This window comes from Leguminivora glycinivorella, chromosome 10 (assembly GCF_023078275.1).
Source record: "Leguminivora glycinivorella isolate SPB_JAAS2020 chromosome 10, LegGlyc_1.1, whole genome shotgun sequence".
Lineage (NCBI taxonomy): Eukaryota > Metazoa > Arthropoda > Insecta > Lepidoptera > Tortricidae > Leguminivora > Leguminivora glycinivorella.
The window spans coordinates 18,934,688-18,948,408 of NC_062980.1; the positions used below are offsets into that span (position 1 = coordinate 18,934,688).

Below are 13,721 nucleotides of genomic sequence, written 5' to 3' on the forward strand. Positions count from 1 at the left end.
CACTCTTGGCAAACCAATTAAGTATGGTATAATTATTGAGTAGTTTTCATGAGCTCTGCCTAAGCCTTTATGGGATTCAGGCGTGATTGTACATACATACGTATGTAGGTCGGTGTTGTACATGCATACATACGTATGTAGGTAGGTACCTACTAATTATGCTACAGCTGATAAACATTCAATATTCGATCCAAGCCTTCAATAATATCTACAACGTCTCCTCATTCGTTGCGAAGTGTCTAATATCGGCTCCACATATTCCTTATATAGGTATTCTATTGCAGTCTTAACATTTTTGCTTTAATCTAGTTTTCTTGATAATTTATTATTGTATAAATACCTATTCAAAAACAATTAAATAAGCGCTTAAATCGATTCATGTCGGGCTTCGTGCCTTAAAATCTTATAGTGAAATTCCAACCTGGCCCTCGCATTTTCTCAAGGTTATTCATTCCATAGCTTAAAGCGAAGTTTAGTACCTATTCAGTTTTGCCTGAGCGCATAGACAGGATGGCAAACAGACACGCTATATAGAGCGAAAGAGATTGAACTGGGACACCCTACAGGGTCATACATATGTAACATAATATATGTAGTTAAAAAAAATCTCTCTTTCGCACTGATGAATAAATACACCTTCATTTCATAATTTAATATTGAATATTTTTCATTGGTGGTACTGATAAAGTGGTCTATTTGTATGGCCAACCTAGCTGGATCCGCGCATGTGGCTATGTCATAAATTAAAAGATAATAAAATAGTCTAATCATTGTTCAAAATACATCAGGTAAATAAAATAGCTTTGCCTTAACGCACGCCTACCCCAGGTTACGTGATGAATTGACAGTAGATTAAATACCTACTTCATTCCGATCAGGGGTATTTGAATCCCTAAAAATGTACCCAAGGTCATTGAAAGGTCTCTTATACAACTTTATAGGTAGTGTGGCCCAAAACTACTTAAAAAATTGTAACATTTTAATTACCAAGAATTGTTGATTTTTTGTTTAACGATCATTGCAAACCAGGTCTCTAAAGGACAATGTTTTTGATTTTAAAGGCTGCCAAAATAGGCGAAGCAAAAATCGATTTTTTTCATACATTTCTTGGAAAGTTGTTTTCATACATTTCTTGGAAATGTGTCTGTAGGAAAAAATCCACAAAAAGGTCGCAAATATATTTTTGGCTGACCTATAGGGGGCTGGCTGACCAATATTTAGTAGAAAATGTACAAAATTCCTAATATAGGTATATGTTTCTACAAAGCAAGAGGATATCTCAAACGTAGCATTATTCATGTTTGTATATCCTTCAAGAATGCAAGCATACTTCCACTTTTAACATGAAAGTATGAAGGAATTTCATATTTTGTAACCTCATATCTGAAATATCTATCTACCCACCTAAAAGACAAACGATTTGATTGAAAAAATACTTAGGTATGTCTTTTAGCATTAATTAGGTACTTTTTTTTGTTTGAATTTGTATCATAATGCAAAGATTCTAAAATAAAGTCCTGTAAAAGTGTTAACTGTAGGTAAATGTATCAGATATTCAATTTTTTTTTACCAACATATCATACTTACAACAAAGAAAGCTCGAAGGACAATGTCAAGCACTAATATTCAGCGATAACAAGAAAATGTCCTGAATAAAAGAAAACGATGTCAAGCCCTGAGGGATATGTGGAAATGTGTGCTAAGGTAAGACCACCCAGATTGATAGACTAATATTTATTTTCCTTTTTTAACGCCCACATTTTTCGTGTATAGTATTTACCATCCCTCTGGCAGAAAGCTAAGTAAATAAACAAACAGTATATTAGGCGTTTAGGGACTAAGTATTATATATTTTTCAAAACATTATAAATATATGAATATCGTGCCCTACCTTTTCGATTTTTGTCGAACTGAAGCTCACGGAAGAGTTTTCGAAAAGGTAATCACGGCCTTATATACCCCGGTCAATATGTCTAATGAATGCATCTTATTCGCAGTATTCGGATGTCGGTCCAATGATCCAATCCAAGGTTTAATTGCGGAAACGGTATGCCCGATATTCCACTGAATATTCGTATCGTAATCGACGTTACACTCAGATGCAGATTGTCTTGCGCCTTATAATTACGACAAATGCACTAATATTGCAAAATAAAAACAAAAAACAGCTCCACTTCAAGAGTTCCATTTTCTATTTTATCTCTCATGTTGCAGGAAAAGTAACACAGTTTTTTAATTAAATTTCTGCGCGCTGATCCGTACTATTCCAACTCGAAGAGACCTACTTTTTCATTTCAGTAAAAAAAAATAAAACTAAATTTCTTTCATCAAAACATATAACTTATTTGACACTTTAAGTTCTCGCGCTTTGTACACATATTTAAAGTCACACACAGGTCGAACGCGATTAATTAACATTATTTTTACCTTTTTTCCCAACGTTTCGGCCAGGTTGCACTGGCCGTGGTCGCGAAAGACTGACGTCCCAGCAAAGTGTCACCGGAGATGTAAACAACACAAAACTACCCGATATTAATTTATATAAATGTTCGGGGTAGACAAATAAATATAATCTACCCGCTTTTAGTTATTGTTTATTTCCCACCGCACGACACACAGCACTCACAACATCCGCGCACTGGTCCGAAGATAGATCTTTTGGTTTGAACATTTGAATCACTGGTCCCCATGTTGGCGATAATCTATACCCGTCTTCCCTGTTAAAGTTTTTAGGATATTTTTTAATTTCGATCGCCTCCCTCACAATCCGGGGATAATAGTGTCGCTCGGTGGAAAGAACTTTGGGTTTGTGTAGCTCAATCCAGTGATTCGTTTCCGCAGTAAGCAAGTGCTCGGCGATTGCAGATTTGTGTATATGGCGATTTTTAACTGCCGCTATGTGTTCCTTCACCCTCTCTTGAACGCTGCGCTTTGTTTAGATTATCGCCAACATGGGGACCAGTGATTCAAATGTTCAAACCAAAAGATCTATCTTCGGACCAGTGCGCGGATGTTGTGAGTGCTGTGTGTCGTGCGGTGGGAAATAAACAATAACTAAAAGCGGGTAGATTATATTTATTTGTCTACCCCGAACATTTATATAAATTAATATCGGGTAGTTTTGTGTTTACATCTCCGGTGACACTTTGCTGGGACGTCAGTCTTCCGCGACCACGGCCAGTGCAACCTGGCCGAAACGTTGAGAAAAAAGGTAAAAATAATGTTAATTAATCGCGTTCGACCTGTGTGTGACTTTAAATATATAACTTATTTATTTTTATGGTTGTAAAAACACATTATAAATATTATAAGTGCGTTTTCACATTATCCGATCCGATATCGGATGTCGGAGGGATTTCAATAAAAAAATCCAAGATGGCGCCTGTAATGTGGGATATCGGTCCTGCAGTGGTCCTGCATATCAGATAATGTGAAAACGCACTAAGTAGTAATACACGTCAATGATTATATTTCTAAACTCACGTTGAATGTTTCTATAAATAATGTTACTTTAGATACGCATCCACAGTACCTAAGTAATATCCTGTGGCAGTGACAAATCGTTCTAAGTATATTTATTGTAATCTTTGACTGTGCATTCAATCTTCTTCCACGCTCATTTCATGACGTTTTAGCATTAGTATAGGAGACATTAATAATAATACTAATTATGTAGCGTATATTCTGATCTCTGATGAAAAGCTATCGAAACACGGAAAGCTCCTTTTAACACTTTAATGAAATGTACGGGGTACTCCAAGATCCGAGGGGATGCTGCCCTTGCCTATGGTACGGACGCAGAAGCAAAGCAGCATCGGCTAGAATCTTAACTTAAAAGGGTATTTGGTAGGTACATATGCAACTTTAGGACAAAGATGCATTCCCCATAGATATAAAACGTAGGTATTTCTTTCAAGATTGCTCAGCGACAAACCCTGTGTCTATGGGAGATCTATAGAGAGGTGATACTGTGCTTTAAACATAGTTAAAGGTAACTCGCCATTCTTATTACATGTAGTACGTTGCTTAAAGTAATAAATAATCTGTTTTTTAGAAATGTAATGCAATGCACTATTTTATCGATACCCTACCTACATTATAATGACTATGGCACATCACTAGCAGCAGACAGACGAAATTCCGTTGATGGGCTTGTACTGATAGATTTATAGATATTAAGCTAGATTGAGCAGTTAAGCTAGGAACACACTACGCGGACGTCCGTCGTAAATCGACCGCGGACGGGAATCTGGACAATGGAAATACACATAACCGTGCAAACTATCGGTCGACGGACGCGGACGTGGCCTTGAGCGCACGGACGTCCGATCGAAATCTGGCTCTCTGGATGTTTTGTTCCGTGCACACTGATAGGTCGCGGTCGCGGTCGTTTTACGACGGACGTCCGCGTAGTATGTTCCTAGCTTTGGGCCAAAAAGTGTGTCCACATGAAAGGGTAAAGTTGGGGTTGGTGTCCCTCTCGCACTTATTGCCACTGACAAAATCATTTGAATGACGTCATCACTGTCATAATTTGGGGATACCAGTCAATATTCAAAGTTACTTTACTACCAAATCTACTAATACCCAATTAAAGGCGCAAATCTTTGGTTTTATGGCTTCATAACCACTTAATTGCTCTCAAATGTTCAATGGCCTCTATTGTAAAGCAAAATAAAGGTGACAGTCTGGTAACTAGAGCTACCAAAGATGACTTACCAATTCTTTACAAGGTATTAATACCCTTGCTTCGATATAATACAAAAATAATTTAAGAAGTTTGTAAACTTATACTCTGTCCACAGACCAACCCCTATAGACATCTATTACAAGACGACTCGCGGTCGCCAGCCTTCCTAGTATTTGCACTGATATAAGCGCGGGCGCTCGCCGTGCCCGATCAGTATCGACCAAGTAACAGACCCGAAAGCAGCGCGTGTTTTTCGCACAAAAAAATTGGAAAAGGGTATTTTGATGCCTTAAAGATGTCCACCTGTAGTGTGAAATGGTGTGGAAAGGTAACAAGAAGCTCAAATTTAAAAACAGACGGCATTACATTCCACAAATAAGTCATATTTATAATTTATTCAGAGCCGGCATAGGTCAACTTACATTGGCCACTTACGCGTCAGTAGAGGGACAGTCATACTTCTGTCCCTTTTCATCTGGCGCGACTGCCCGCCGTCCTTGAAACGGCCAATCACAGCGCGCTTAACACATTCCCCGCCCGCTCCTCGCACCCCGAACACTGGTGACTCGTATCGCGAACCAAATATACAAGACTGCCACTCTATAGGAGGTTCTCTGTGACTCTGTCAAACAAGTCTGTCAATAAATAAGAACAAAGAAAACTATATGCATCCTTTTCTTTAGGGTGCTAGAGAAATGGAGTGGAGACCTATAGTTTTCTTTGTTCTTATTTACTGACAAACTTGTTTGACAGAGATTAGTTATCATATAGGTAAAAATACTACTACTACAGTAATCTCTTTAACACTGGTCACACGTGCGAGATCACCAGCCCCAACTTTGACCCTCTCATGTGGACACACTTTTGCTAGTCTGACAAGAACGCCTTTTTGCACTAGTGATAAGGTTCAATTTAGTATGGCAAAAAAAGTGTGAGCTCAGTCCCTATTGAAGGTCCATGGTGCTGGGTGAAACTAAAACGTTTGGGCTTTTACTTACGGTTGAAATTGAAAGCGCTACATCAATGTTTATTCACAATAAACTTTTCTGTAGATATATTATTATTATGTTTTCTACATTCAAAATCTTAGTTAAGGTAATAAAATATTCCGTACTGAAAATCCGTCCGCGAATTTTTTGTGATGGGTACACTGACTTTGACTCCTGTCAATATTGACAGTGACAATGACAACGCTTTGAACATCATAGTGACGTTTTTAAAAATACTTTGTGCTAAATAATCTATTTTATTTTATAAAATACATTTGTGTCTATAATGAAATGTTGTGATACTGATATTCTGTCTTAAGTATTTAACGGGGCATCCCGAAATATTTCTAAACATGTCTGACGCAAGTAAACCTTCACTTCGTATCGACTGGTTCGATGGAACTCTTATCGAAGAAACCAGGTCAAATACTGGCCGAAATGCATCGGAATTTGCTGATGAAGAACAACCAGCCACGCAAACGACCTCCGAAGTCTTACAGTTTCAGAAAAAACCTATAGGCTACAAGAAATTATTAGATATCTCGATGCTCAAACCACCAGCTCTGACCTTAGAAATATCTCATAAAAACAGTTTCTGGTACCTTATGGATAGTGAATTAAAAGGAGACTTTATAGTGCTAATAGTAAAAATACTCTCCAATGTGTATAAATCCCTCGAACCTGGTGAGAAGTCTATGATTATAACTGTGTTGAAATCAAAGTTTATGAAGTCAAACTTTTTGAAGACTTTGAAAGAGTATTTAAGTGAGTTACCGGCTGTACGCGTGGTAGAAAAAAGGATGAACTCTCAGCTGTGGGATGATGCCGAATCTTTTTACTTCAATGTCCTAGCTATTTGTGAAGGAATTTATAATTTTAGTGGTAAAAATAGGGAATATTTGAGTGAAGCTCAGTCCTTGTTAGAGGTATTAGAAACTAGTGCAATAGGAGTTAAAGAGGAGCATACAGAGAGGTTCAGAGATGAGCTGTTTTACAAAATTGAGGATTTAAAAATAAAACTACTGAATAGCTTGGACAAGGTAAATATACTTAATATGAACAATCAGAAATTCCTTAGAGTCTGTACAGAGAAATAAGTCATAAAATGCCTTTCCATTTACTACTACTCACTTCTAAACTATGGTTACTTGTTCTGCACAAGCTCATAAACTAATTTTTAACCAATATATCTTTTTAAATTTTTCCATAATTATAATTTCAGTAGAAATATTGTATCTTACATTTTATGAGTTAGTAGAGGTCTAAATGCTGCCTAAATCAAAAATCACATTCCTTATTTTCCAGGACCCATCAGAACCAAAAAGAACACAAACCAACGAAAATAAAGACCCCAACCACTTCAAAAACCTCAACATCTTCCCGACTAAAACAGACTTGCTCGGAAGCACTGCGGTTCAAATCCAGCCGAACATCATAAACGGAGCGTACCCTAGCGTGGAACATTATTTAGATGTGCAGTTTAAGTTGCTGAGGGAAGACTGCTTTGGTCCGTTGAGAGAAGGGATATGTAAGAATATTTTGTTTATGCTTCTATTATCCTTTGCAGTGTCTGCTATCCGAGTCCAGGCCGATTATGTCAATTAAATTTGAAATTTGATTAATTAGAATAAAATCAAAATTCCAGTAACTCAAAAATCAGTCTGACACTCGAGGCACAGCTCGGACACTGGTGATCAAATATATGAAAGAGGCGCGTTCCTAGCACACAGTCTAAGCTCGAGTAGGTGAACGCATACCATGCTTGTATGGGTGACATATGACAGGTCGACTGTTCGCGTTTTTGACAGGAGGTAACTGGTAGGTAACCGAGAGGGGGTGGGTGGTACTTTCAACAGGGAGCGGGAGTGGCCATACTGTACGATAGTACTCTTTATTATACTGTGCTCGAGGAGTTATTAATGAAGTGTTTAGTCCTTTATGACTATGGATATAAAGGCTGTCTTTAATCAAAATTGGTTTATGATTCAGACATGATGAAGTTGATAAAGGGTTTGAATGCTCAAGTCATTAGCCTATTTAACGAGAATATCTGTTCTTGTGGACATCTGTTATTAACTATGTTAATGGTTCCTTATGTTATAAATTTCTTTTTTGTGTTGCTGTTGATGCCCTAATAAATAAAATAAAAATAAATAAATTGCGTTATGGAAGTTACCTTTTTATATTATTACTAGCTTTTACCCGCGGCTTCGCCCGCGTAATAAAAGTATTCATTAAGATTTTCATTTGGATCCTTAGGTTTCTCTGGTATATTTATCTGCGATTATTTCGATTGCACATAATACTTTTGCTTGCAATGATTGTAGAAATATTACACATCGACCACAGCGTAGGTAATTCTATATACGCTGGGGAAACCTTTATAAACATCCCACATAGCCCGTATTTCGACACTATATGATCGGTGGGTAAAAAGTACTTTTTTCTATTATCCCTTACAATTTTTTACATTTTGCTTATACTTATCGCAAACGTAATCTTCAAGCAAGCAAACAACGATCGTCTTAGAGCACTTTGATTGTAAGAGACCGCCGACCGATTATCCGTATCCCTCTAACGATACCCATATTATCCGTATCCGTATCCGTTTCCGTATCCGTATCCGTATCCCTATCTCTATCCCTATCGTTATCGCTATCGCTAACGCTATGGCTATCGCTATCCCTATCGCTATCCCTATCGCTATCCCTATCCCTTATCAAGATAACACTAAGTTCTCGCGCTTTGTACACATATTTAAAGTCACATACAGGTCGAAAGCGATTAATTAACATTATTTTTACCTTTTTTCCCAACGTTTCGGCCAGGTTGCACTGGCCGTGGTCGCGGAAGACTGACGTCCCAGCAAAATGTCACCGGAGATGTAAACAACACAAAACTACCCGATATTAATTTATATAAATGTTCGGGGTATACAAATAAATATAATCTACCCGCATGTAATTATTTACGACATCACATTAGAAACCTCAAAAATAACAGTACTTCTCCACTATTTAATGGATGTTATTATACATATAAACCTTCCTCTTGAATCACTCTATCTATTAAAAAAAAAACCGCATCAAAATCCGTTGCGTAGTTTCAAAGATTTAAGCATACAAAGGGACATAGGGACAGAGAAAGCGACTTTGTTTTATACTATGTAGTGATATCGCTATCCCTATCGCTATCCCTATCCCTTATCAAGATAACACTAAGTTCTCGCGCTTTGTACACATATTTAAAGTCACATACAGCACGGGAATCATGGTCGCGCGATAGACGATAAAATATCAGGCCGTCCCTATCGCACTATTTGTAAGTGCGATAGGGACGGCCTGATATTTTATCGTCTATCGCACGACCATGCTTCCCGTGCAGGTCGAATGCGATTAATTAACATTATTTTTACCTTTTTTCCCAACGTTTCGGCCAGGTTGCACTGGCCGTGGTCGCGGAAGACTGACGTCCCAGCAAAATGTCACCGGAGATGTAAACAACACAAAACTACCCGATATTAATTTATATAAATGTTCGGGGTAGACAAATAAATATAATCTACCCGCATGTAATTATTTACGACATCACATTAGAAACCTCAAAAATAACAGTACTTCTCCACTATTTAATGGATGTTATTATACATATAAACCTTCCTCTTGAATCACTCTATCTATTAAAAAAAAACCGCATCAAAATCCGTTGCGTAGTTTCAAAGATTTAAGCATACAAAGGGACATAGGGACAGAGAAAGCGACTTTGTTTTATACTATGTAGTGATATCGCTATCCCTATCGCTATCCCTATTGTTGTTTTTTAATATCCAGCAGCGCCATCTACAGTGTATGTTTGAATAAGGAATGCAATGTTCTAAATATAATTTTAAATATGACATGATGTTCATGACATTGTATTCTAGTTGTCACTCAATAAATCATCTTCGGAGCATTTACACGTATTTGATTAACAATAGGTTATGGGTATATTTTATTGATCAATACGGGGGGTTTAGTCAAGTATTAGATTGCAGTTTACAGTGTATTGTGTTATTTATTTATATTGTGAAGTGATCTGTGACTAATCTCCGGAGATGTCGTCACCAAACTATGTGGCGAATGTGCCCAAGTTACGTGGCCGAGAAAATTATTGTGAGTGGGTTTTCGCAGCAGAGAATTTTCTTATCCTAGAAGGCACGCAGAAGTTTGTTACGCGTAAGCCAGAAGCTACGGGTACAGAAGTTGCAGATGACGAAAAAGCCCGTGCGAAATTGATTTTGACTATCGACCCTTCCTTGTATGTCCATGTAAAAGGTGTCAAAACTACGTTTGAATTGTGGACAAAACTCAAAAGCTTATTTGACGACTCTGGTTTCGCCAGAAGAATTACGTTGTTACGAAATTTAATTTCCATAAGGCTCGAAAATTCAAATTCGATGACAGAATACGTAACAAAAATGGTAGAAAATGGTCAGAAATTAAGTGGCACAGGTTTTGCCATTAGTGATGAGTGGATCGGCTCGCTATTATTAGCAGGTTTGCCTGAGAAATATTCCCCGATGATTATGGCAATAGAGCATTCCGGCATTTCCATCACGACAGACGCCATCAAAACAAAGCTTTTAGACATGGAAGAGAAAAATTCAAATTTGACAGGGAATGGGAACGAGACTGAGAATGCATTCGCGAGTACGTCAAGTTACCAACATAACAAGAAAAACAAAACGAAATTTGTCTGTGGTAAACAGGATGGCGGCGAAATGACAACAAAAGTCAGAAATGTCAAAGTCAATTGTTTCAGATGCAAAGAATCGGGTCATTATAGAAATCAATGCCCGAATTACGAAAAGAATTCAGTTAAAAATAAAACTGGTATACGGAAACAGTCTCATGCATTCAGTGCTGTGTTTTTAAGTGCCGATTTTAAGAAAGACGAGTACTATATTGATAGTGGCGCTAGTACCCATTTAACACCAAACGAATGTTGGGTTATGAATGCATCGTACGAGCCGGCAACTAGTGAAATTATAGTTGCAAATAAGGCATGTTTGCCTGTGTTGTGTACCGGAAACGTACAGATTGCGACTGTGACTCCAGATAGTGAATTCGACATAACAGTTGAAGATGTTCTATGTGTACCGAGTTTAACTACAAACCTTTTATCGGTCAGCCAACTGATAAAGAAAGGGAACAGAGTGGACTTCACTAAAAAGGATTGTAAGATTTACAATAGAAGTGGACAGCATGTTGCTACGGCCGCTCTGACAAATGGCGTTTACAAATTGAATATGCCAGAAGATACGACCAACGTTGCTATGGCAGTGTCTGCCGAGACTTGGCACCGACGTCTCGCACATGTTAATGGCTCCTACATGGCGAAAATGAAGGATGCAGTGCAAGGCTACAGTATTGGCGGCAAGATAGACATCAGTAATTGCAAGGTATGTTGTGAAGGCAAACAGTGCAGACTGCCATTTCCTAATAATTGCAACAGAAGTCAGGATTTATTAAATATTATTCACATGGATATAGCTGGTCCAATGGAAGTAAAATCTCTTGGAGGATCAAGATATTATTTGCTATTTGTGGATGACTATAGTCGTATGGCATTTATTTATTTTTTGAAGGAGAAAAGTCAAGCTCTTGATTGTTTTAAAGAGTTTAAAGCTAGAGTTGAAAATGAACTTGACAAAAAGATTAAGATTATAAGAAGTGATAATGGTCTTGAATTTTGCAGTAAGAAGTTCAACGAGTTCCTGAAGCTAAATGGGATACTGCATCAAAGGACAAATCCTTATACACCCGAACAAGATGGATTATGTGAACGGCAGAATCGCGTGGTCTGTGAGAAAGCTAGATGCTTATTATTTGATGCTGAGCTACCCACAGAGTTCTGGGCAGAAGCGTGTAATTGTGCAGTTTACTTAAGGAACCGGACAATAGCTTCAGGTTTGAACAACAAAACTCCTTTTGAAATGTGGACAGGGACACAGCCAGACCTGAGCCATCTAAGGATTTTCGGCAGTACTGTCATGGTCCACATTCCCAAAGAGAAAAGGTTGAAGTGGCAGAAGAAGTCTAAAGAAGCTATCCTAATGGGTTACCCAGAAGGGGTCAAAGGATATAGACTATTTGATCCAGAAAAGAGAACCTTTTTTACAGCAAGGGATGTTAAAATTATTGAAAATAAAGTGACATATTGTCAAATTGAAGTTCAACCACAGATACAGAAAGCTGAGGTAGGATGTCAAAGTTCAGTGGGGGATGAGAGTCCAGATAATTCCAGAACTTTAACTGATACATCATATGATTCGATCAATCCTAGTGAGTATGAGGATCCAGATACCACAGCGGAAAGTGTTTCAGTTCCGGATAATGTTCCTGCTCCTGAGAGAACCGGGCCAGTCCTGAGAACAGCAGAACAAAGAAAAGCTCCTGAAAGGTATGGAATTTCAAATCTTTGTTCAGATGCTAGCCCGAGGGACGATGCCAGTGGTCTGTCACTATCTGAGGCTTTACGCGGACCAGAGAAAGAGCAATGGAGACAAGCTATGGCAGAAGAGTTGAATAGCTTTGAAGAAAACCAGGCCTGGGAGCTTGTCAGTATTCCAAAAGACTCTAGTGTGGTAAAGTGCAAGTGGGTGCTTAAAAAGAAGTATGATAGTGAGGGCAATGTGCGGTTCAGAGCCAGGTTAGTAGCCAAGGGCTATACTCAGAAGTATGGAGTGGACTATGAGGAAACATTCGCGCCAGTGGTAAGGCATACAACTTTAAGACTTTTATTTGCTCTCTCTGTGCAGTTGAACTTAGATATTTGTCATTTAGATGTGACCACTGCTTTCCTGAACGGCTACCTTGAGGAGGATATTTATATGGAGAAACCAGAAGGTTTTCCTTCGCCTGTAGGTAAAGGGCAGGTACTTAAGTTGAAGCGAGCCATATATGGGCTCAAACAATCCTCAAGAGCGTGGTACAGGAGGGTAGATGATTGTTTAACCGAGCATGGTTATACTAGGTCTAAATTAGAACCTTGTTTATATGTGAAAAACGATAACGGTTTGACTGTAGTAGCTCTATATGTCGATGATTTCTTTGTTTTTTCAAACAACGCTGAAGAAACAAAATGCTTGAAACAGGTACTGTCTTCACAATTTAAATTAAAAGATCTTGGTCAAGTGAAACAGTGTTTAGGCATGAATGTTAGTGTTGATAAAGAAAACAATGTTATAACTTTAGATCAAGAAGATTATGTCGACAAGTTGTTGCATAAGTTCAATATGACAGACTGTAAGACTGTTCAGACTCCTATGGAGGAAAGGTTGAACTTAGATAAGGGTGAGTGCTGTGATACTGAATTACCTTACCAACAACTCATTGGTAGTCTCATGTACTTAGCAGTTTTGACGCGACCCGACATTTCTTTTAGTGTAGGTTATCTGAGCCAGTTTAATAAATGCCATGGTAAAGAACATTGGGCTCATGCTAAACGTGTTTTGCGTTATCTTAAGAAAACAAAACACTATTGCCTCAGGTATAGTAGTGATTCTGATTCAAAGCTTACCGGGTTTGTTGATGCAGACTGGGGCAGTAATGTTCTTGATAGGAGGTCCTATTCAGGATATTGTTTCACTTTGTCGGGAAGTGTAATCTCATGGTGTAGTAAGAAACAGACTAGCGTGTCCTTGAGCAGTTGTGAATCGGAATTCATTAGTATTTCTGAATGTATTAAAGAAGCTATGTACTTACGGTCATTATACCGTGAAATTACAAATAAAATTTCATTGATTAGAATATACAATGATAATCAAGGTGCTCTGAAGTTATTGGCCAACCCAGTGTTTCACAATAGGTCGAAACACATTGACATTCGTTATCACTTTAGTAGAGATATAGTTGCTAAAGGTTTAGTAGAAACAAAATACTTATCGACAGCTGAGATGCCAGCCGATTTGCTGACTAAGGGTCTAGGGTTTGTCAAGCACTTTAGATTCCTTGAGAAGTTAGGACTTGTGCCTAAGTAGTAGTAGTAGGTATGTTTAGTTG

At 38.1% G+C, this 13,721-nt stretch overlaps 1 protein-coding gene across 1 annotated transcript; it reads left to right on the plus strand.

The window, feature by feature from the left end:
- The first annotated feature begins 5,921 nt into the window (after window positions 1-5,921).
- LOC125230062 (NFX1-type zinc finger-containing protein 1-like) lies at window positions 5,922-7,805 on the plus strand. The gene is made up of 2 exons (XM_048135058.1): window positions 5,922-6,719; window positions 6,985-7,805. Exons 1-2 carry the CDS (start codon window positions 6,033-6,035, stop codon window positions 7,282-7,284), a joined length of 987 nt encoding a protein of 328 aa, XP_047991015.1. The 5' UTR covers window positions 5,922-6,032; the 3' UTR covers window positions 7,285-7,805.
- Window positions 7,806-13,721: the final 5,916 nt, after the last annotated feature.

Bases quoted from the DNA above. Each gene is read 5' to 3' on its own strand.
- LOC125230062 (XM_048135058.1), top strand. From the start codon at position 6,033: ATGTCTGACGCAAGTAAACCTTCACTTCGTATCGACTGGTTCGATGGA. The intron at 6,720-6,984 runs GTAAATATACTT...CTTATTTTCCAG, and splicing joins TACTGAATAGCTTGGACAAG to GACCCATCAGAACCAAAAAG.